We start from the raw sequence: 22,119 nt of genomic DNA on the forward strand, positions 1-22,119 counted from the left end.
ATCCTAACAAATAAAAAATAGAATGCACTTATTTAAGGTTGGACTTGTTCGGCATACCTATGTCCCAATTTATCAAGGCTGAAACTGTCAGATATTATATAGCTCAATTTTCAGCTGAGAAAGAGCTTTGATAACATAATCATAACAGATACTATGCATAAGAGATTTAAGAGAATGAAAAGCAAGAATCACATCATCGAAGAGAAAAATTTATGCAAGATGTGAGATGTCCAATAATTAACACAATAACCTGATAACAGTAGTCATCCATCTCCTCCTCTTTTTGTTGGCGCAGCTCATCCTAGGGACAATCCAGTGATCAAACAATCATGATTAGTCCAAAACTTATGGGCCAAGAAAGAAGCTGATAGGCACATAAGTTAAGCTGATAATGGAAAACAAGCAACTAGGGCACCTTATGATTCAAACGTAAAGTTGATGCAGCTGTTCTTGTGTGATTTACATAATGTAAAAAAATCACTAGAGAATGAAAACGCCAACTAAGGTTTAACCTTTGGATGATTTCAATAGTACTCCCTTTGTTAAATACTTAAATTTATACACCATCTGAAGGCATACTTCAGCTACACCATAAAGTATTCCAGGGATCATAACTTCTTAAGGAAAATTTTATCAGCATATAAAGAACATGAATCATTCTTCAAATGTTAAATCAGCTAAATTTTGCTAGTAATCCTAATGAGATAAGTATAAATCAGCTTTAATGTTGATATTGTGATCTTCCCTAGCTTTGTTTTGCCTGTCAATAATCAAAGTGTACAACATACTCACATCTAACTTGCACATGATGATAATATATTAATATCTGCTCAAGAAATTCTGATTCAGGTGAAGGAAAATGCTGCCTTGATCCAGTTGCTACAATAGCAGCATTTTTTTCTCAAAGAGGAAATATTGTTCTGAGAAATGCCTCAAAAATAACAGCTTTCTTATTTCCACCAGGGCCTGACTTAATTGAGAGGTGTGGTAATATATAATCTTACAAAATTAAAGTATGTGAATTCTTGCACAATGGAATATCTACTCTCTCCAGTGATTAACCTAATAACAGTGCAGAGAATATAAATATTTGGTTGCCAGATATTTCTCTAGCTCCTTAGCTTTTTATGCCGCAACAAGAAAGAGTAAAGACCACTTCACACAAGAAGATACCACCTTCCTTTGCCTAAACTCTTTTCATGTCTAGAGGAACTTCAGGTCTTCAACGTTATTCTTTGGTAGCACAAATGACAAGTTGACAACCAAGTTGGTAGATAAATCTATTTTTGATTTTATTTCAAAGGTCTGACATCTATAATCTATTATTATTATTGACATCAGGTTAATAGTGCATGATTAAAGTTTCTTCCATTGAGCCTTCAACTTTGCAGTGTAACCTAGCAACTACAAATTGTTGAGGTGGTGACGAACAAAATGTAGTAATTACCAAGGTAAAAAGAACTAAGTAATATTAACTTATTAAGGAACTAATAAGTAATAATTTGAATACCAAGTACAAAACACCAACTTGCTAAAAGATGATCCAAATTCCCAAAACTAATATCGATTTAACCAAAAGAGCGTTTGGGTTCTTCTTCAATAATATAGGATAAGAACCATGAATTTTCTCGCTATAGAATACTAACCTGAGTTGGCTTCCGAGATCCAGAAAGTGAAAAACCACGTCTTAATTTGATCCCTTTTCCTCCCCCTATTTTAAAACCAGAGGTGTCAAAGACTAGCCAGGCCTCCCAGGTATCATCCTCCCCTGTGAAAAGAGCATGCAAGCCCTGCAGAAGTTTGTTCTAAACATAGTAATAAAGTATCAAGTATCAACAATTTGTTTCATAATCTCTTTGGTTATTGCATATTATTTACCTGTGAGATGCCTTGTAGATCAATATGGGCAGCAAATAGGCCTGAAGGTTGAAATGTACGCCGGTGCCAAACCTGATAGAAATGAAAGTAAAATCACAGTGGAGTATCTCCAGAATGTAAGATATTTTGATTTCTTCCTAAGAATAACAAATAAGAAAAGAAAATTAAAACATGGAATTACATTTTTTGGTAACAAGTAAAATGAGGAGATATGTGAGTAAGTTGCTCTGAAGGCTGCATGAAAGCTTTAAGAGCTATCAGGCTAGAATATTCTTGGAACTTTCTATTTCCATAACAGCATAATATGCTTCTCTTTCTGCAAGAAACAGTTACCATCTCCATCCGGTGCTCAAATGGCATGTAAAAAAAGAAATGTGGGTTCAAGCATTCCTCAGGTCATAAACAATATCAAACTATTCCATCCATCTTAATCCGTCTAACACATAATACCGACTATGATATCTATTGTACCCTATCTTACTTTTGTCATTTGGAAAAACATTATCTAATGGCATGAAGTACCCACATGTAGATCAAAACATAGAGTTCGCAAAAAAAATGCCCAAGATAGCAGTAAGTACATATAGTACATTAGTCTGCAAAATGCATAAGAACTAGAGAAAGAAAGTCCATGAATAAATAACCAAAATAGCATTCCATACAAAGAGACAGAAAATACAAAACTTTAAATTTTTCGATACAGCAAACTAAATTACGTAGTCTAAAAATGAAAGGTTTCTTCACTAGCATGTGCTTGTACATTTGCATTACAATTGAAAGCAAGTAAGACAGGAAAAGTGCAATGCGATAGCAATAGCATACAGTATCAGACGTCATGAACATTGCATCATGGACTTGAATACCTTACAATGGTATGCCAACTCCAGTTGTTCTGCAACATCTTCACGTAAAGGAATCCAATCAAGACCAGCTTTACGAGCAAACCAGTGACCTCTAAGGACACGCCTATTCCCGCCATTCCAATAAACTGGGAAGCAATGTCGCCTAGTTAAGTCAACCTGAAATAATCCATAGAATTCATGGCACAGAAGCCTTTATTGTAATTGAAATTCAAAGTTTCTGCTTCTTTCTACTCATCTAATCAAACTTTGAAGGCTTAAATAATCCACAATATGGTGAATAAAAGAGTCAAGGTTTAAGACCAGGAAAGATGAAGCTTATTCTACAACTGAAAATATCTGAATCTTTTGAGTTTGTACAATCTCCAACACATTCTACACTTGGTGAAAACAGATTGTCCTTAGGAGTTGGGGCGGGTTGTCCTTGAAAGCTTTATGAAAAGAAACAATTAGAGCAGAAGCTACTGTGCATATAGATGATATATAATCACTGTTTACGCAGATAACTAAAAAAAAAAAAAATAAAGCTTCATGAAAACTACTCATTAACCAACTACAGCCATGCCAAAGGCATGTGCCATGCCATGCCATCATTGGCACAGAGTGTGTCGATCAGTAGCATTGCTCTGCATACGACTGGCATGCATTTAACATATTTTTAATAAAAAATTAGAATATTTAAAGATATTTTTGGATCTTCGGCACGTCAATCTTTGATGTTTTGTTTGAATATATATATTAAAACTATATTACAATCTTTTATCTTTAGATTATTTTTGTAAATAACATATTTTATTAAAGATATAGCGATAATCAAATATAAATGTTATTCAACAGATAATATGATTGAATACATTCATTAAATTTTTTATTAATGATTGAAGACTCCATAATATAATTAAAAACGTAATAGCATTCAACACATAATATTAATTGATAATAGTCAATAATTAAAATTGATATTTAGTTGAATATAAAATAACAGGGAGGATCAGAACTTCATTTGTCGGCACAAGAATAATACAAAAATATTGTGTTAAATACTATTGATATCTTCAATCACATGATGATGACTTCATTTGCCGATATAAGAATAATAGTAAAGTTGCTTGATAATGATCAATAAAAATAGGGAAAAAAAAGGACTCCACGTTGGCACGAATTGGCACACAACCGTGCTGGACCGGCACACAACCATCCTTAGAATTAACTACTTATTGTTGTATTCAATATTCATGCAAGGAAAAATAAGACTCACTAGTATCTACATCCAAGTTTAACTTGCTTGAGATTGACCTTTTATCTCAAGAATATTAGATAGATTCTTATTTGCCTGGGTAAGAAATATTACTTTACTTCATGTTATTCAACTACTCGTAACATTAAAGAATTCATTTAGCTAACTATATTTATTCGTTATTTTCATTCATGGTCAGAAATGTTGTTGAATAATTGTTTAGCAAAACTAAAGATAATATGTGGTCACAAAGACTAAACGCAATCAATACCTCATAAATGCCACCCTTTATAGGAACACCAACCCTGTCTTCCTCCACCACATATGATTCATCAAGTTGTTGGGCAGCAGTCATATTCCTTGCCGCACAAGATCCGCTTGGACCTTCACTGCATTGAGCATATTCTTTCCACCAATAAGCAAGTAATTCTTCCTCCCTCTAGAATAGGTTAAGAAACTCACATTAAAGGAATAGATAAACTTTATATTACTATAAAAAAATCCTAAATAGTATGGCAAATCAACAATAGGAAGCCACTCGACACGGAGCATCCGTTAGTGTTGGCGCTATAAAATATAAAATATAAAATATAAAAACTATCGTTTTCTAATAGTTTAAGTTTTTAAAGTAGTTAGTGAGTTAACATGGTACTAGAACAAAGTTTCTGAATTTGAATCCTATTAGGCCCATCTGTCATCTAATATATACAACCCTCCATGCATTTAAATCAAGTCCACTTTTGTGCCCATTAAAATATCTCAGTGGGGGGATGTTAAATATAAAATATAAAAATTATTATTCTCTAACAATTTAAGCTTTTAAAATAGTTGATAAATTAACAGGAATTAGCAAATGGCAAAGTACAGTTCAGAGGGCATGTGCCCATCATGCCGACTAGCATAGTAATCCTTGAAATATATAGAATTAAATTCAGAAAATAACAAAAAAGACATCCTAGCAAACATGAAACTGGAGTTCAAATGAGAAAAAAGACAAGGTACATAAACTGAGGAAAGATTGCATTGCCATGGAAAATCAAGTCCATTGATAGCCTTTAACAAAATTTAACTCATTCTAGTATAAAATGATACCTGCAAGAAGGAAGCTTCCAATGCAAGAGAGTCTCTCATACTGAAACGAAAGTACTCACTTTTCCCCACTATCTCTGTTCGAGGAACTGAAGCTGAAAGCTCTGAAAAGAAAAGAAAGAAACAAAATAGATGCATATGTATCAAGCTTGCAACAAGCATAGTAAAACTACTGGTAGAGGATACTTTGTTAGACAAATCCAATATATTTTCACGCTTTGTCTTATTGGATCAGATATAACCTGTCATAAAATCATAATCTTACCTCAATGCATTACCTTTGATATGGATTACAAATGCACATCAGTTACCAGAACTTACAGAAGATGGGCCCTTCCCCTATATAATTGTGTTGAATTTTGTCTTCAGCAACCAAGGATTACAAATTCTCTATTGGACTTATTCTATTATCAAAGAAAGATAACAGAAACTACCAATCTCAACTTGTTATACAAGTGATTGCAGGCAACTTATTATCATCAAGGCCTCAAATTCCTACATCTTCTGTCTTTTTGTTCCTTTATGTACTCCATTTATTTGCTAGAGAACGAAACTTCAAGCAGCATGTCTCAAGTTCTCAACCATTTGGAATGATCAATGTACCAAATATATCGATTCTTGTGCGTGAGAAAATAGAGGGCTTAAAAAAGACTTTAACAAAGCTTCTAAAGACCATAAAAACATTCGCTACCAAATATCACAATGCTTAATCACAGCATTACATATATACACTTTAAATGGTACTAGGCTACTAGCTCTTTCATCCAACCATTTCTAATCCTACTTCTCTTTGTTTTTCTCATGCAGATTCAATACAAAGCAATAAAAAGAAAAGAAATAAAGTGCAAAATGCTTTATAACTAAATAGTCTATAATTGCGACTACATTAGATAAAATAGTGCACCTTTCTCCCCAAGAGGAACTTTGCTGAAATACCAACGGACTTCTATGCCATCAGAAGGGCTCTTTGTCTTTGCAAGATACTTATGCCTTCCTTTTCTCTGCTCGATCACATCCTCCAGTCTTGCTATGTTTGAAGGAGTATTCTTCAACGAGTTGGGTAAACTCGCTTCTGCCTGAGCAGAACTTGCAGAATCCGAGAACGAAGGTATAGCTTGATTGAAACGCTCTCTATCGGGAGTTGTCATTGAAATGATAACTGAGGAGCTCTACAAGAGCATAAAAATTTCCTTTTTATCATCAGATATAGAATATTAAAAAGATATTAATTGGCGTCCAAATGATATCTACGCATTTGTAAAAGGAAAAGAAAAAGAAGAAGAAAAGAATAATCACGCAAGAGATCAAGTGAATCAAGTTTCAAACCGAAATAGGCGTTGTAATCACACTTGGTTCACAATAAAACCCTAAAATCAACCAAATATCTAGTGACAAATCAATTAACCAGCAGGAAAGATTAAGCTCATAAAATTTTCATCAACTTAATATTCCACGACCACTCAAATCCACCAAATCTCCCTAAGTGACCACAGCAACTCACAATTAAGCAAGAATGCAAAACTAATCCTAGGAATCGTCGCAAAACAGATCAACTCAGGCAAAGAACGGTGGCTTGGAAAGCTTACCGACCAAATGTGGATTTACTCGATACTTCTCGAGATGACATGGTGGAACCAAGAAGGGGAGACGATGAGAGGGGGGAAGAAGTGGAATGTTAGGTTAGGGTTTGAATGGTTGTTGGACGTCGGAAATGTGGTATCCCGTTGAAAGGGATGGAAGTCAAGAGGCCGAGAGAGAGAGAGAGAGAGAGAGCTCAAATCGCGCGTATATGGAATCGTCGCAAAGTTGCTATTTATAGTTGGCGTCCAGATGTCCTCTAGTCTCTAGAGAGGGTGTGGAGTTGTACACTGTGCACAAAAGGACCTCTTGGCGAGGTGGTACGCATGACATGATAGAAGCTAAGATTCATTTGTTGCTTGTAATTGAGAATGTTAGCTCAACTCACCTATCCTACAAACAAACTCTAATCAATGAAAAAAAAAAACTAAATTGTATTCTTTTTCTCTACTCGAAATTTTGTAGTTCGTCAAGAAGAAAAAAAAATTGTAGTTTGGTATTAAATAAAAAAAATAGTAGCTCCTCTATTTATTTTTTTTTAATTTTTTCTACATAAAACTCTTATCTCTTCAGCATTTTTAATATAAAATGATAATATGATTAACAGTTTATTTTTAGCTGGATCGGCATTTTATGTAGGACTACAATTTTACAGACTCATTTTGGCATTAAGTTTGATGTAGGATCTATTTAGATAAATAAGTTTTAAAAACTCTTTAATATTTCGGAGCTCAAACTCGAGCTCATACTAAGTTGCGCCCATAGGCCATGTCAACACCACACCATATAATATGCATCATCTCAGACTACTAAGTCTATAACATAGGCTCATGCAGAGCTACGCCCGTACGCCACATCAATCCTCACACTCAACCACTCACATACCCCCAAAGTATGATAGACCCTAGCGGTAGAATCACCAGCCTATCACCCGATGAATAGCATGACCAATTGTCTATCATCGCAGAGTAAGGACTTCAGTCGTAAGCCCATCACAAATGTCAATATCACACATCGATGCTACCATCTAAACCCTCGGCTCCACATCATCACACCATCGTGCGAAAATTATGACTCATTGCTCACTGACGCCCTCACCCTACATCATCGAGTACCACTAGGTCTACGTCATTCTACCCTTCTCTCTCTATCTTAAATACTCTAAAGGGTATAACTCTCGTTGATCGATAGTAAATCACCCATCGCTCGGTGAAACGGCTGCCTAATTGTCTGGGATCAACAAACTAAAATATCAAGCGTGAGCCCTAATATATATAAGTATAATAATATCTCCAGCCCCTAACCTTGGCTAGGGAGGTATTGAGTACTATAGAGACACAATAGTCACCCTCTTTATAGTTATGCACATGTACAAGTGGCATGATATTATATAATACAACAAGTATAATGAAATATACATCATTATCATAATTTATGTACTAATACACATGTTCATGCTCAATAATTATGCGTAAAAAATCATGGTACGCAAAAACTTATCAAATAGAAAAATAAACTACCATGCATGACATATGTACGCACATGCATGCTATAAATGAGATGATGTCATAAGGTAAGTTATTCCATTCTTTACACTACTCTTAGATTATAGAGGTTTTACTTGCATGAACTGCTTTTCTAATACTAAGCCACTGCGCCACAGAATTATCCTCATAGATTACAGAGTCCACCTCGATAAGGAGAGAAATAAAAAGCATAAGCACAAATACTTCCCACCACTAAAGTTAAATAATTTTATTAATGTTCACTATAGGCTTGGGTAGTTCCATCTCGTAATTCCTACCTTTATTAATCAGTTAGAGCTGACACAATTGTACTAAAGTCTAATACGTTAATAAACGCAATAAAAATATTCTCCTCAAATTATCGTCGAAATCGATATTATTAAATTTATAAAAGATCACATAATCAATATTTAATTAATAAGCTTCGTTAATTAATGCAACTTACTTAATACCATTTTCCTACATAGATTTGTATTAATTATCTGATATGAGCAATTAATATAGATACATCTAGACAACCGACTCATTTTATAAAATTGATTTAAATCAAAACTATAATTAGCAATGCTAAACTCTAATTGGAACTAGTGCCTGTTAAATGTTATTTGCAACGGCACTCTCAGGCCATAATCTAATCTATTAAAATTTATTTATAAAAAAAATTAATATAGTGAACACTACTATCCGCTAAAAAAAAGGAGTAATGTTTAGGTCTTAGGTTGTCATGGATGAATAAGTGAAAAGATTAGAGTAACTTAAATTAAATAAAATAAATAGCCTAGCCTAAGGCACAAGACAATGGGCTAAGCTGCAACTACCCAAAAACCACATCTCAACCCACCAAGCTTGGGCCCAAAGCCCCCAACCCACAAAGAAAGCGATTTGGGTTGGGCTACAGCCCAACCCATAACAACATGGGCTGGGCCGCAGCCCAACCCATTATCACACCATGGGTTGGGCTATGCCTAGTCCAAACCCCACATAGGCTGGGCTGACAATAGCCCAACCCCACCATTATCTTGAGTTGGGCTGCAGCTCAACCCACCAACCCAACAACAACTTGGGTTGGGCCGCAGCCCAACACAAGCCTGAGCTAGGCTAGACAGCCTAGCTCAACACCCACACCACCTTCTTCCTCTCACCCAACAATAGAGCCACCAAGAGGAAGGAGATGGCTGCCGATGTGCCCCATCGCCGGCAGTCGAGGCTGGTGCACCGACTAACACCCACGATGAGTATGGCACCCGAGGTGTGACCTGATCAGAAGTCGAGCGAGGAGCCATCGGTAGGCTGCGGGTTCCACAGGGGGGGGTCACAACGGTCCCCGCCAACGACACCCCCAACTGACACCACGTGACACACCTAGCCCACACGAGGTGGCACACTACTAGTTGAGGCAGCCGACGGTGAGCAAGCCCTATACTAAGGCCGACGGTGAGGAGGAAGAGTCACTCGACAATCCCGACCAAGTTGGCACCAAAGGCAATGCTAGAAGCTTTGTCTCAGGAAGAGGGAGACTTTCAACCAGCCGGAGGGAGGAGATGGCACCGATAGAGGCCAGATCCACCTAAGGTAGCCGGTGGGAAGAAGCCACTTGGTGTGGCCTCTCCCAAGGCGAGAAGAGCCCACAAAGGGCACCTACCATAAGAGCTTCATGAGATGAAGATCCTAAGATTGGCGTAGCTACGACCCGAGGTTGCTGGTCAGCCAATTGACCAATGAGACTGAACAAGAAATAAGATAGGGAAAAAAAATACTAAAAATGCAACTAAGATAAACTAATTAGCATCGGTTAAGGAGGACTCATTGGCGAGCCGTTTCGCTGCAGCAGTAGCAACTTTGGCGACGCTTCAAGCCGGCGAGATGAAGGAAACTACTATGGGGAGGGAGGGAAGGAAAGAAGGAAGAAGAGAGAAAAAAAAGAAAAAGAAATGGAAGGCGCGTGCTTAATTTTTTTTGGGTGTTCCATAAATGATGGGCTAAAGATTTTTTTTATGTCTCAATTTAACAATTAACTAACCATTGCAACTTGATCAGAACTATAGAGGAGAAAGCTGCTTAAGTTTAAGATACATTGGAAAAGTTAATATAAGATCAAATCATACACAGTTAAATTATAATTTCCCTAAGTTTTTAAGTTTTAACTATAAAAGGGGATTTTTAATTTAATTATATTTATTAATGATAATAGACTATAACGTGTATTGCATACATTAAGTGCGTATACTCTATTATAATACAATGTGCCTCGAATATTTTACACACTCATTTTATACACTAAGGCTCCATTTATTTTACGAATAAGATCAAATCTAAAATAAAAATCCATCCTTATTATTTCTAAAATTATGTCTTGATTTAAAAAATAATTATTATTATATTCACCTGTCTTCTAGAATAAATGTGTAGCAATTAACTTTGAAATTTATATAAAAAAATGAAAAAAAAAATGTGTTATATTTTTTTATAAAATTACTATAAATAATATTTGATTTAATATAAGTAGATTGATTAAATAGATATTAATAGTAAATTAGTAATTACATTAATGTGCGGTATAAAATATAATTTTGATGAATAATATTTATATTCTAAAACGGAGTTATTATAATTTTAACTGTTATTATTTTATATTGTATAATAAGAAAAAAAAGTTATTGGTGTAGTGAAGGGGCTAAATTGAAAAAGCTAAATACCATTAAATTGCAAAGTCGACTGATCCATATATTTTAGCTATTGATACCTGCTGACGCTTGATGAAGCCCACGTGGCCCTTTTGGATCCATCATCTCCACATATATTTATATGTAGAAACTCCCACCCCAGTGCACACAGCTTCCCAAACGGCTAAACCCCTCGAGAAATATCTCTAACCAAACCCTTACCGTTTCTTTTCCACACGCATCGGACCCCATTTCCCCATGGCGGAACCTGAGACGACGCCGACGGAGGTATTGCAGATTGCGAAATCGGAATCGGAGGAGGCGCCGGCGCCGGCGCCGCCGGAAGTGGCGGTGCCGGGCGACGAGGGAAGAGAGCAAGTAGAAGTTAGAGGAGAGGAAAAGGGAAAGGAAGAGGAAGAGGAGGAAGTCTCCGTGCCGGGTGAGACTGCTCCGGATCACAAGAGAAAGCACGAGGAAGTGGAGGCTGCGCACGAACGTAAGGAGGAGGAGGAGGAGCAGAAGAAGCCGGAAGATTCGTGTGCAGCTCCGGAGGAGACGAAGGAGGGGGAGGAGCCAGATGGCCAGGCGAAACGGCAGCGTGTGGATGGGGATACCGATGGATTGGGTAATCCTGTTGCTCTCGAATAGTTTCTTAATCTAGAGCATAACGTTTGGTACTTTCTGCGATTAGATATCTCATCTTGGTGATAACGTTAGTTGAGGTGTGAATTTAGGGTTTAGTAATTCGAATCTCCTTTTAGTTGAATTTAAAATGTCTACTATAATACATTGCTGGTTTCTCTGTTTTCACTATTTATGTTTTTGACCTTGTTTGCTATTTCTTTTAAGAAATGGTTCCTAGTATTTTTTTTTGGCGGGGAGTTGTTAGCCCAACAATAGAAACTGTGGTGATATCGTAAATCGGTACTCATGCATGATAGAACTTCCGCCTTTTAAAATATAATCTAGTTGTTCTTAATTCACGAAGAACCTTCATTAATGTGAGAATTACTTTCTTTTCCGTCTTTTCTTAGGTGTTGAGGGAAGACATGAAGGGTGGAGAGAAGAAGCTCCGCCAGAAATGAATGGCCAGCATACATCAACAGAGAATTTACAGCCTATCTCTGCTGAAGATCTCCCAAAAACAACAGCTGAATTTCCCCAGCATGACGATATTTCTTCTACAGGACATCTGGCCACTTCTGAGCTTGCTCTGCCAATGCCTTCCCGTAAAATTGAAGTTCCAAATAACAAGGTGCAGTCATTTTGTTGAGATAGTGGCCTTCTCTGTTTAATGGCATTTCGGCTTTCTAAAATCCATTTCTTTGAATCATTTTAGATATATTTAATTCTTGTATCATAAAATCTAATCTTTTATGTACTGATTAATGCATTTCTTTTGACCAAGAAGCAACGTATGACCGATATATCATTCGAAGCAGAATTTTTTTTCTCATTTATGAGAATGACTAAACCTCAATAGGCTTAACATTTCTCATTTATGAGAAGGATTAAACCTCAATAGGCTTAACATATTTCTTGAACAATGCAATACATAATATTACAAAGTATAAGAGAATAAGTGAAGATTCTATGTTCTATAGTTAGATTTAAAAATTGCAGCTTATGTACAAACCATTGACTTCACATCTTCTAGCATATGCAACCTTAAAATTTCTATGAATGCATATGTTCTTGCAAATCACCGTAGTTGTACATGCGCCATAGAACCATATCAATGGTGCTCTCTAATGAAACATTCATGAAATTTAATGCACTAATGAAACATTCACCGCTAATTTGGAATGTAATACATCCACAATAAAGTCAAATTGCGGTTATTAGTTCCACAACTATCACATAAACCATTTACCTATCATATCAATCAAAGTGAATAAGCAAAGAGGATCCACAAGGAAAGGACTACTAGGCTAATAATATTAGATAGAAAGTGGTCATATTTGATAAATGAGCCATTTCTTTCTCTGTACAATTGTAAGAACACTGTTCTAACTCTCTCCTTTCTCTCGTTCACTTCTCTCCCTTACTATCTCAAACGGCCCTGAAACAAAGCCATACTACTTCCCTTTCTGCCATATGCCCTCTCTTCTTATTTTCTTCTCTTTAGCTGGACCTTAGTTATTCTTTTTACCACAGCCACAAGCATATTCTCTTTCCTCGAATAGCTGTATGAGTTTCTTCTTTGTCCTACTTTAGGCCATAAATTCCCTTACAAGTTATTTTGTCCATAAGCCAAGGATCCCCACAAGCTAGTTGCTACTTTTCTTCTCGGCTCTTTCGTCAAACCCAGTACTTTAGGTTTCTTCCTCTGTTTCATATGTGCTTGGCCCTTGGTCTAGTGGTTGCTTTATGAAAATTGTCTACTATTACTTTTTTTAAGTATTAAATGTCAGGGTATGCACTCTTCTTCTGATTAAATATCATGTGTATTTATTTAAGCAAATTTTATTTTCTTCATCCTTTGATTTATCTTCATTGAAAACATTAAAAGACAGTCAAATCAGATAGTATGGCAGATAGATACTTAGAGCCTAAAAATGCCAATAGGGGCACCATGACCTTTTATGAAAATGGACCTAGTAGTATCCCTCCATATTTGACATTGATTTGCACAGTTGTCTCTTCCACAATGCATTAAGAATTGGTGTCTCTCCTGGTTACTGTTGTGATAGACGAAAAGGTGTTTCTGAACTTTATTTGCTTACAAAAAATTTAGGACTATTGTTATTGAGTTTTTTCTCTTCTCTGTGTGTGCGTGCATGCATGCATGCACATGCCGTGTATGCGTGTTGCTAGATTGAACTGTAAACCGCAATCTCTCCTTGCCACGAAGTAAGATGGAAAAGAATAAATCTAAGCATTATTGTATCGCAGTATAAGTATAGACCTTTCTCTCTCTGCTATTTCCAGCTCATTATAGATCTGTTTTTTTCCCCTCTTCTTGTTGAGTGACTGGTTAAGATGCCTTGTACAGGTTGGTGTACTTATCGGAAAAGCTGGGGAGACAATTAGGTTTCTTCAAATCAATTCAGGGGCTAAAATTCAGATAACAAGGGATGTTGAAGCTGATCCACAGTCTTCTACTAGACCTGTTGAATTGACAGGGTCTCTTGAAAGTATCAGTAAGGCTGAGCAGCTGATTAGGGATGTCATAACTGAGGTTAGTATTAGCATCAGTTTTATACCCTTCCCTCTTAATAAGGGCTTCTTGACTGGCTTCAGATCTCCCAACGTATTACTTTAATAGTTTCTGTGGATCTGTCTCTATTGTTTTTCATTTTGCTAGGCTGAAGCAGGGGGTTCCCCTGCACTTGTGGCTAGGGGGTTTGGTACTGTACAATCAGGTGCTGAGCAAATAGAGATACAAGTTGCCAATGAGAAGGTCAGTTAAACTGTCCTGGTATCAATATAAATATTTTTCTTTCTTAACATCTTCTCTTCTCCAATATGTAGGTTGGATTAATTATTGGAAAGGGTGGAGAAACAATTAAGAACCTACAGACGAGGTCCGGTGCTCGCATTCAGGTAAAATTGCTGTTTTAACATTTCCATGAAGATTGATGGTTGTATTTTTGCTTAATATTAAAAAATGTCTTCCCATGTAGTTGATACCCCAACATCTTCCTGAGGGTGATGAATCCAAGGAAAGAACTGTACGGATTACTGGAAAAATGGAACAAATAGAAGTTGCAAAAGATATGATCAAGGAAGTTATCAGTCAGGTGCTTATGAAGTTCTATTTAGCAATTTTTTATCTGTTTCCCTTAAATTAAATAGGGTTTTTTTTATTTTCCATTACTAAGAAACATTATATTTTTTCCTAGTCCATTACTATATTAGCTATTAGATAGTAGATTATCTCAGTTCACAATCTGTCCAGTGAGCTAATATATTCCCAATTATTATTTTTTTATCCGACATTGATAGAATGCTTTTTGTTGGCCTAAGGTGATCAATTGATGCACTTAATATGGTCATGCTACTGAACCATAGATATCATATAATCATTTTTTAAAAGTTTCTAATGGTATGATAGAGCTGCTGAAATCATCATTGAGATGTCATTATTCTTTTTCTGTTTAAGCATGCCGTGCATAGTTTGAACTTGTGCTACCTGCCAAGGAGGCAAGGTGGCTGGTAAAAGAAGAAAATTAGTATGCTTTCAGAGAGCTTCTGTATATTTGATGACTGTTATCTTATTCATTTATTGTCAACCATTCCATCAGGCACTAGTGAGGTTAATTGGCATGGGGAAAAGTGGAACAAGGGATTTTGTATTTGACTTTTCTCGAATGATAGCTGGTCATATTTTAGTGTTTGAATTCTTATGTGTAGTTGAAGATGATATGCATCAATATTTGCGATTAGCATCACGTCAGGCATAAGAATATTGTTCCTTGTGTTCTTCTTCAGATACTAGGTTTTATTGGTTTGGACAACAAGAGTTGGGCGTGTTAGCTTATTCATCTTCTAAACAGTCTGTTCATCATGACATCCTTTTCTGATCTCTCTATTTTAGACATCATTTATATGGTAAATTCATTAATAACTTGTGATGGCATCCTATTGAAATCGACTTTATGTTTCATTCTTCTAGGTGTATATACCATAAATTAATGAATAAGGCGGCTGATAGATGAGGACTAGAATGTACTTTTTTCTTTGTTACCTTTACCTGAAGAACTTTACCATTTAATTGCTTCATGTTCCTACCTTATACTTGATGCAAATTTAGATTATTGCTTTGTTCTTTCAATGGTAGTCAAGAGACTGTCTTGCCAATAGTGATGATAGTATTATTCATTGTTCTGCAAGTACACTCTATCCTTGTGATTGTTCAAGGATAGAATCGTCTATGGAGCGGAATGTAGAGTTGACGGCACTCTGAGAAGAATCATCAAATTTCCATGTTTACTTCTAAATTTTTAGTCAAACCTTCAGAATTTGGTCTCAGAAATGTTATAACCTTCCAAACAACTTAATTTGGTTTTCTATCATTTCTAAGTTTAAATTCTTGCAACTTGAAGCGGCCTTCTGCAAAATTCTGTTTACCCTAAATTATGCTGAAGAGGGAAAAGTGGTGATTAATGTATTATATGTTATCTTCATCACTGAACACACTGATAAGGCAGCATCATAATGAAATTCAATCCATTTTTCCACGAGTCATTTTGTTATCAAATTAATGATGGATGTATTACATTACAGTATGGAAGTGGCCAAAAATTTACTGATTTATTGTGATAATGATTGCAAAGGTATCTGAGGAAAAATGTTTAGTGGAGAATTTCTATTGGCTTTAGGCTGTATCTAGGAACTCTTATTTGCTTCAGTTTGTTTGCTCGCATGAGCCTCCTATTTAATAAAAAAACATGTGAGGCATTTTTTAAATGGGGCAGATCTAGCATAGCCAGAATAAAATGTTATAACATTGTGAAGATCATCTTAATACAGGTGTCATGAGTTTTATCAGACACCTTTCTCGTAATAATTTTCAGATCCAGCCATTTTCCCCCTTTTTGAATTACCATCCACATACATTTGTTCTAAGAGTATCTCGTTATGTTTCACTAGAGCTATTAGAATGAGATTTTTTTGAGCTTTGATCTCTAAGATGTATTGGAATTTAGAAAATCATGGTGGGAAATTCTCAGTGTTGGGCATGTCTCTTGAATTTAGCCGTGTTCAAGGGTATTCCATTGTGTACAGTATGACATCAATGCTTCAACATAGGAAACTGCCTTTGCAAAACTTACATGTGATAGCACTGTTTCTTCAGCTTTCAACCTTGTTCTGACTTGAGTATAGATTGTATAACATCTTCCTTGCATATAAAAAGAAAATTTTAAAAAGCGACTGCTGATTTCTCTTGGTAAATCTGGCAAGGCTTGCCCTCTTGTTGCATGATCCGTCTGGAAATCACTTGATGCCAATATCCATGGTTTATTTATGCTCAAGGTGCCAATTTGGGATTGGTTGACTTTCATAATGCAGATACAGCTATACTTTACGCATGGGGGTCAACACCATCCACATCACCCTCATCTACAGAAGAGGGAAGTCAGGCTTTATTCCTTGCCTTTGCAGAGGTCATGTAGTTGGTAAGGCTGCTTCAAGACTCAAAGAATGACAATTTGTAATCTCAACAAACTATAGCGATGCCTTAAGTTTTATTTGGTGGTCGTACTCATGATATCCATGTCATGTCTTAGTACTAGTGCATCACTGTGATTCTGTTATTCTTTACTAGATTTGTATCTTCCTTGGATGTTACTAATGCATGTGAAATCATATAAGATAACCTTTTCATGACCTGTAAATGTCATCAAATTGCTCTGACATTTTTATTTGTGTTAACTCCTATGGTGCAGCACATACGAGTGTTTGTGACTGTTGTTGTCACTCAATCATGATCTTCCATCAGTTGGTATGATGACCAATGCATGTTCATTTTTGCATTGGAATATCATAAATGTGAATATCAGTGGTTTGACATCAAGTTTTAAGGTACTATTGCATGGAAATAAAGAGCAAGTCTTGAAACTTTTTAACTTGCTGTAATACATAAGGAGTTGGATTGCACAGTGAATGTCATCTGATGATTATGGATATGTTGATATAAGCTAGAGTAACTTATGAAATCACCTATTGCCGAATCTTATCTTTTTGTTTGTATGTAATGGCAATCTTGGTTCTTCCCCTTCTTGTGTTTGCAGCAACAGTTATTGTCTAATAGTTTTCTGGTGCGGTATCAGCTTATCCTTGTCAACTTCCATTTCTCATTCATCTTGTAAGACATCAGCTATATATCATTTCTTCAATTTTTTTTTTTGCTCTTAAAAGTGCCTTGTTGGGAGCTTTTGGAACTCAATAATTTTGGTAAGATTACTGTTACTGTTTTCTGGCAAGGTTGTTCTAGATTAGTTCTCCACACTCAGTCATCAAGTTATGCACAGTGCTGTGCATCTTTTGTTTTTTCTCCCCTTGATTAACTATCTTGATTGTTAATGCTTATTTTCTCTTTTAAAATGTTTTTTATAACTATTCATAGAGAAGTACTTCCCTATCAATTATGAGCTTGAATAAATCTGTAATTTCTTTTTGTAGTGATCTTACATTTCGTTCCTACTTTGTCTTCTGCGTTACTGATAATTTGATTATTGATAATCCAAATCCAATTCTGAGATTGCATCTATGTTTTCATTGAATACCTGCTTTAATTAGGTTCCAAGACCGACACCTTACTCTGATGGGTATAGTCAGCAGACTTACCGTCCTCATGGACCTAGCACAGCAACCCACTGGGGACCTCGCCCTCAACCTCGGATGCAACCAGTAATGGGTCTTGAGTACCAGCAGAGAGGTATGTATCCATCTCAGAGCACACAGTATCCTCCTCAGAGTTATGGTAGCTATTCACAACAGCCTCTCCCGAGGAGTGGAATGAGTGCAAACTGGGATCAGAGGGCTGGTGCTCCAGCACAGGCACCATCTCAGGCTGGTGGTTACAACTATTACAAACAAGGATCCCCAGCATTAGGCACCCAGCCATTCAGCACTCTGCCTGCCCCTGGCACTTCACCTGGTTACTATGGGCAGCCAAAATCTACTGGTTATGGACAGCTAACTCCATATCAACAGTCCGCACCTATGCAGCAGACTTATGGTCACAGGTATGATCAGCCAAAATATGATGCCCACGCACCAGGCCAGCAGTTCTATGAACAACAACATGTAAGCTCTCAGCCTGCATTGCAGTCAAGCTACCCACAGAGGCACGATCTGTATGGCCAACAATCCTATGGGCCTCTACCTAGTCAGCCAGGGGACACCATGTACCAAGGGCCAGCACCATCATCTTATGGGCCAGGTGCTGCTCCCGCTCAGCAATCATACCCATATGGCTCAGATGCACCATCACAGCCAGCTCCTGCTTATGGTCAAACTTATGGACCAGCTTCAGGTAGCGCAGATGGATATACTCAACCCGCACCAGCTGGTTATTCACAGCATGCTGGCCAAGGTGGACTGCACGGAGCTTCCAACACTCAACAAGGTGCACCATCTGCTGGTTATGGGCAGTATCCATCATCCCAGCAAGGCTACGCAGATCAGCCAGCTTCTAACAATGTGAACTATGGATACCAAGGGGGGCCAACCGATGCTGGGTATGGAAATGGCCTTCCAAACTCAGCATATGGTGCAACTGCAGCAAGCAGCCAGGCTGGATATGGGCAGGCAGGGTATGTACAGCCAGCATCAAATCCATCAGGGTATGAGCAGTTAATGCCGCCGCAGCAGATGAGCTATGGTGGGTATCCAGGGAGTGCACCTGTTGGATACACAAAAGGCCCATCTCCGCAGCCTGGTTATGGTGGTCAACAGTAAGTATAATTCTATCCTTTGACTTTTCACTGCCAGTGACGTTTAGGTGTAATTTTCTAGTCTTGCATCTTGCTTATTTTCTGTAATCGGAATATTGTTCACCTATAATCTTGCTCTACATATTTAATTAACTTTGAACATCTTTAGAATATAGCTATTTTATTCTAGCTCCTCTTGTTATTTACCTTTGGGGTGTCGAGCTATAAGCTTGGATACGGATACAACGTCCAGACATGATATGATAATATGTTGATATGGGAAATCTTGAAAAACAATGATACGGTACTTTTAGAATGCTTAGCTCATATATATTTGTGCAAGTACCACTAATATATATATTAGTGCACTTGGTACTTGCACCTTTTTCAGATGAGGACTTGCATATTATTGTCAGGTATGATAGTTTATATTACAGAGACCTCCAATTTATCTGTAAAAAAGAACTATCATTCATAACAAATTATATAGTATATTGATAACTTAGATGTAAGATAAGCAAGTAATTTTGATTTGTAGATCATAAGAAATTGATATTGTAGCACAATTTCCTAATTAGGCCTCTTGGAAATGCATAAACCATGCCTCTGTTCACAAATAAAACCTTCTAGATATGATAGGAAATGAAAGGTAATAGTCTCCACTTGGACTCATTGGTTGGATATTAGTTGGAATTGTGGTAATCTCAAAGAAGTAGAAGCATCTGTAACATTAATTCTTCTTTTTTTAAAAATTGATACTTTAAGGAAGTGTCCGACATGGATGTCAAGGGTATGAAAGCATCTGTGCTTCCTAGGGTATGGCCTATTATCACAGTATTCTTTTATAAGTTCTGTTTGGTTATGGAATAAACATAAGTTTATTCTAATATATTGATGTCTATACTAGTTATTCTAATAAGTTTATTAATGTAGTTTATTCTAATAAGTTTATTAATGTAGTGATGTCTATACTAGTTTAGTATTCAAACAACAGTTTATCTTAATACTAGTTTACTAATACTTATCTCTCTTCTCCTTTTCCATTCAATATTTTATATTTATCAACAAAATCTAATTATTATTTTGCTTTTGAAAAAACATTCATTTTAATAATTCTCTTCCTCCCTTTCTCTCTTTCTTATTGCTCCTCTCTTCGTCTATCCACTGGAAACGACATTTTGGGTATTTATCAAAATATCTTCTAAATTTATTAATCTTTATGCGACAAAAGTGTGTTTATTACATCACTATTGGTTTACAATCGAGGACTATAATAGCTTAGACCAGTATGAGCTTTCTTCTGCAAGTTTATAAAATGAGTATCGCCAAGCTAGTTTGGAAGTGATTTTATAACCTAACTCTTCGTAAAGTGTACAATTTGCCCCTTATTCTGTCAATTGTCACCATTTGGTGTAACAGTTCGGGTTGTCAGGTTCCCTCAGGTTATGTTTAGATGGTTTGAGGTGCAAATTATGCACTTCTATTATTTAAGGTACAGTACGATATCAACTCAATTCAGGAGATAAAATATAGTTTAGCCTTAATTCTTATTGATAAGTTTGTCACTATAGAAATGGATAGCAGCAAACAGGCGTGCTTCTCTTCTTTTGTTGTAAACAGTTTGTCTCTAATATTTCTGGTATGTAGTTCTGGAATGGGAAACTGGGAGTACAGCTAAACAGTAGCAGTTATATTTTACTTTTGTGCAGCACAAAGAGTATATGATGTTTTTGTACAAGCTTCACGCAACCGATTGTTTGATAACATTCCCTAGTCCCTAGTTTTATTCACTAGCTTTGAACTGTTAGCTAAACAATTTTATAGCCCTCATATTGATCCTTATTTCCGGGTGATATAAGGTATAGACGGACGGCACGTAAGTCAATGCATGTCCTTTTCTTTTTCTTTTTCATTTTCTTTTTTGTGAGAAAAAAAACATAAACAGAGCCAGGGTACCTGATCGTATGTTCGTTCAATCACAGGTTCAAGTTAAGATTACCAGGTGCAGCTAAATTATGTTAAACAATTAAAATACGAAATATCTAGGCTAGAATTTAGATATCATAGGTAGAACCAGGCTTGCAAGACCCCGGATCTTTATGTGCGAATGTTAAGACGAGGTACAATATGATGTGCTGAACTGTCGACAATAATGTTTTTGTTTCGCAATCAATGCTAGAAGAGCTTTTCCCATGGTCTTGCAAAATTAATCCAATAGCATCACTTATGTTCACCAACAATAACTAAACTGTAAACTTGAGCTAAGAGTCTGTCTCTGAGCCATTTGATTGCTTTGCGCTGGTCTTAGTTCCGCTTGAGCTACAGGTGCATTCTCATCCTCTTTTCTCGAGGGCTTTACTTTGCCGTTGGTGTCTTCCGCTTCTCTCCTCTCTCCTCTCTCCTCTCTTAGCTCTAAGTAGCTAGGAAAGGGAACGACCTTCTTTCCCTTTCTACCGTTCTAGAGAGCCCTCCACCCTGTTAACATTTTCTTCTCTTTTCCTCTCTCCTCTTTGTCTACTCTTTCCTCACTCCTCTGTTATTGCCCTCGCTGCCATCCTTTTCCCTTTATGTCCCTTTCCTCTACTGGCGCCCCTCTAGACCCCTCTCTAGACATGATCATGGGGCGGGCCGGGCCGGGCTCTTCGGGCCAACCGGGCTTAAGTATTTGTCCATAGCCCGACCCACCAATCACTCGGGCCGGGCCGGGTTCGAGCCGGGCTAGAATAGTCTAGCCCGTTACCGCCCGTTGGCCCATGAGAGATCGGGCTAACCGGTCGGGCCGGGCCGGCCTGACCCACCAATCACTTGGCCCAACCCATATTTTAGCTATTTTTAGAATTTTTTTAACAATTAGCTTATTTTAAAATATATATATTTATATTCCTCCATTTTAAAAAAATTAAA

At 36.9% G+C, this 22,119-nt stretch overlaps 2 protein-coding genes across 17 annotated transcripts in view; one reads left to right on the forward strand and one right to left on the reverse strand.

The window, feature by feature from the left end:
• Positions 1-6,896, reverse strand: part of LOC140792689 (phospholipase SGR2-like) — a 39,081-nt gene extending 32,185 nt beyond the window's left edge. For 5 of the 16 annotated variants that reach the window (XM_073143833.1, XM_073143830.1, XM_073143827.1 and 2 more), the window contains exons 1-8: positions 6,651-6,896; positions 5,969-6,233; positions 5,068-5,168; positions 4,247-4,414; positions 2,742-2,897; positions 1,879-1,950; positions 1,647-1,805; positions 251-301 (exon numbers count right to left, since the gene is read on the reverse strand). In XM_073143833.1, coding sequence (XP_072999934.1) covers positions 251-301; positions 1,647-1,805; positions 1,879-1,950; positions 2,742-2,897; positions 4,247-4,414; positions 5,068-5,168; positions 5,969-6,212 — 951 coding nt within the window. In that variant the 5' untranslated portion in view covers positions 6,213-6,233; positions 6,651-6,896. The other 11 variants (XM_073143826.1, XM_073143821.1, XM_073143820.1 and 8 more) reach the window with 8 other exon arrangements.
• Positions 6,897-10,995: 4,099 nt separating this feature from the next.
• LOC140791997 (uncharacterized) lies at positions 10,996-19,377 on the forward strand. Its single transcript, XM_073142749.1, has 7 exons — positions 10,996-11,456; positions 11,866-12,086; positions 13,827-14,012; positions 14,139-14,234; positions 14,306-14,377; positions 14,458-14,574; positions 18,077-19,377. The coding sequence occupies exons 1-7, from the start codon at positions 11,090-11,092 to the stop codon at positions 19,238-19,240; spliced, it is 2,223 nt and encodes a 740-aa protein (XP_072998850.1). The 5' UTR covers positions 10,996-11,089; the 3' UTR covers positions 19,241-19,377.
• Positions 19,378-22,119: the final 2,742 nt, after the last annotated feature.

Source organism: Typha latifolia, chromosome 7 (genome assembly GCF_019914945.1).
Source record: "Typha latifolia isolate L0001 chromosome 7, TyphaL0001v2, whole genome shotgun sequence".
NCBI lineage: Eukaryota > Viridiplantae > Streptophyta > Magnoliopsida > Poales > Typhaceae > Typha > Typha latifolia.

Coding starts and splice junctions, on each gene's coding strand:
- LOC140791997 (XM_073142749.1), top strand. CDS start 11,090: ATGGCGGAACCTGAGACGACGCCGACGGAGGTATTGCAGATTGCGAAA. Junction 12,087..13,826: donor TTGAAGTTCCAAATAACAAG/GTGCAGTCATTT, acceptor TGCCTTGTACAG/GTTGGTGTACTTATCGGAAA. Junction 14,235..14,305: donor TACAAGTTGCCAATGAGAAG/GTCAGTTAAACT, acceptor TCCAATATGTAG/GTTGGATTAATTATTGGAAA.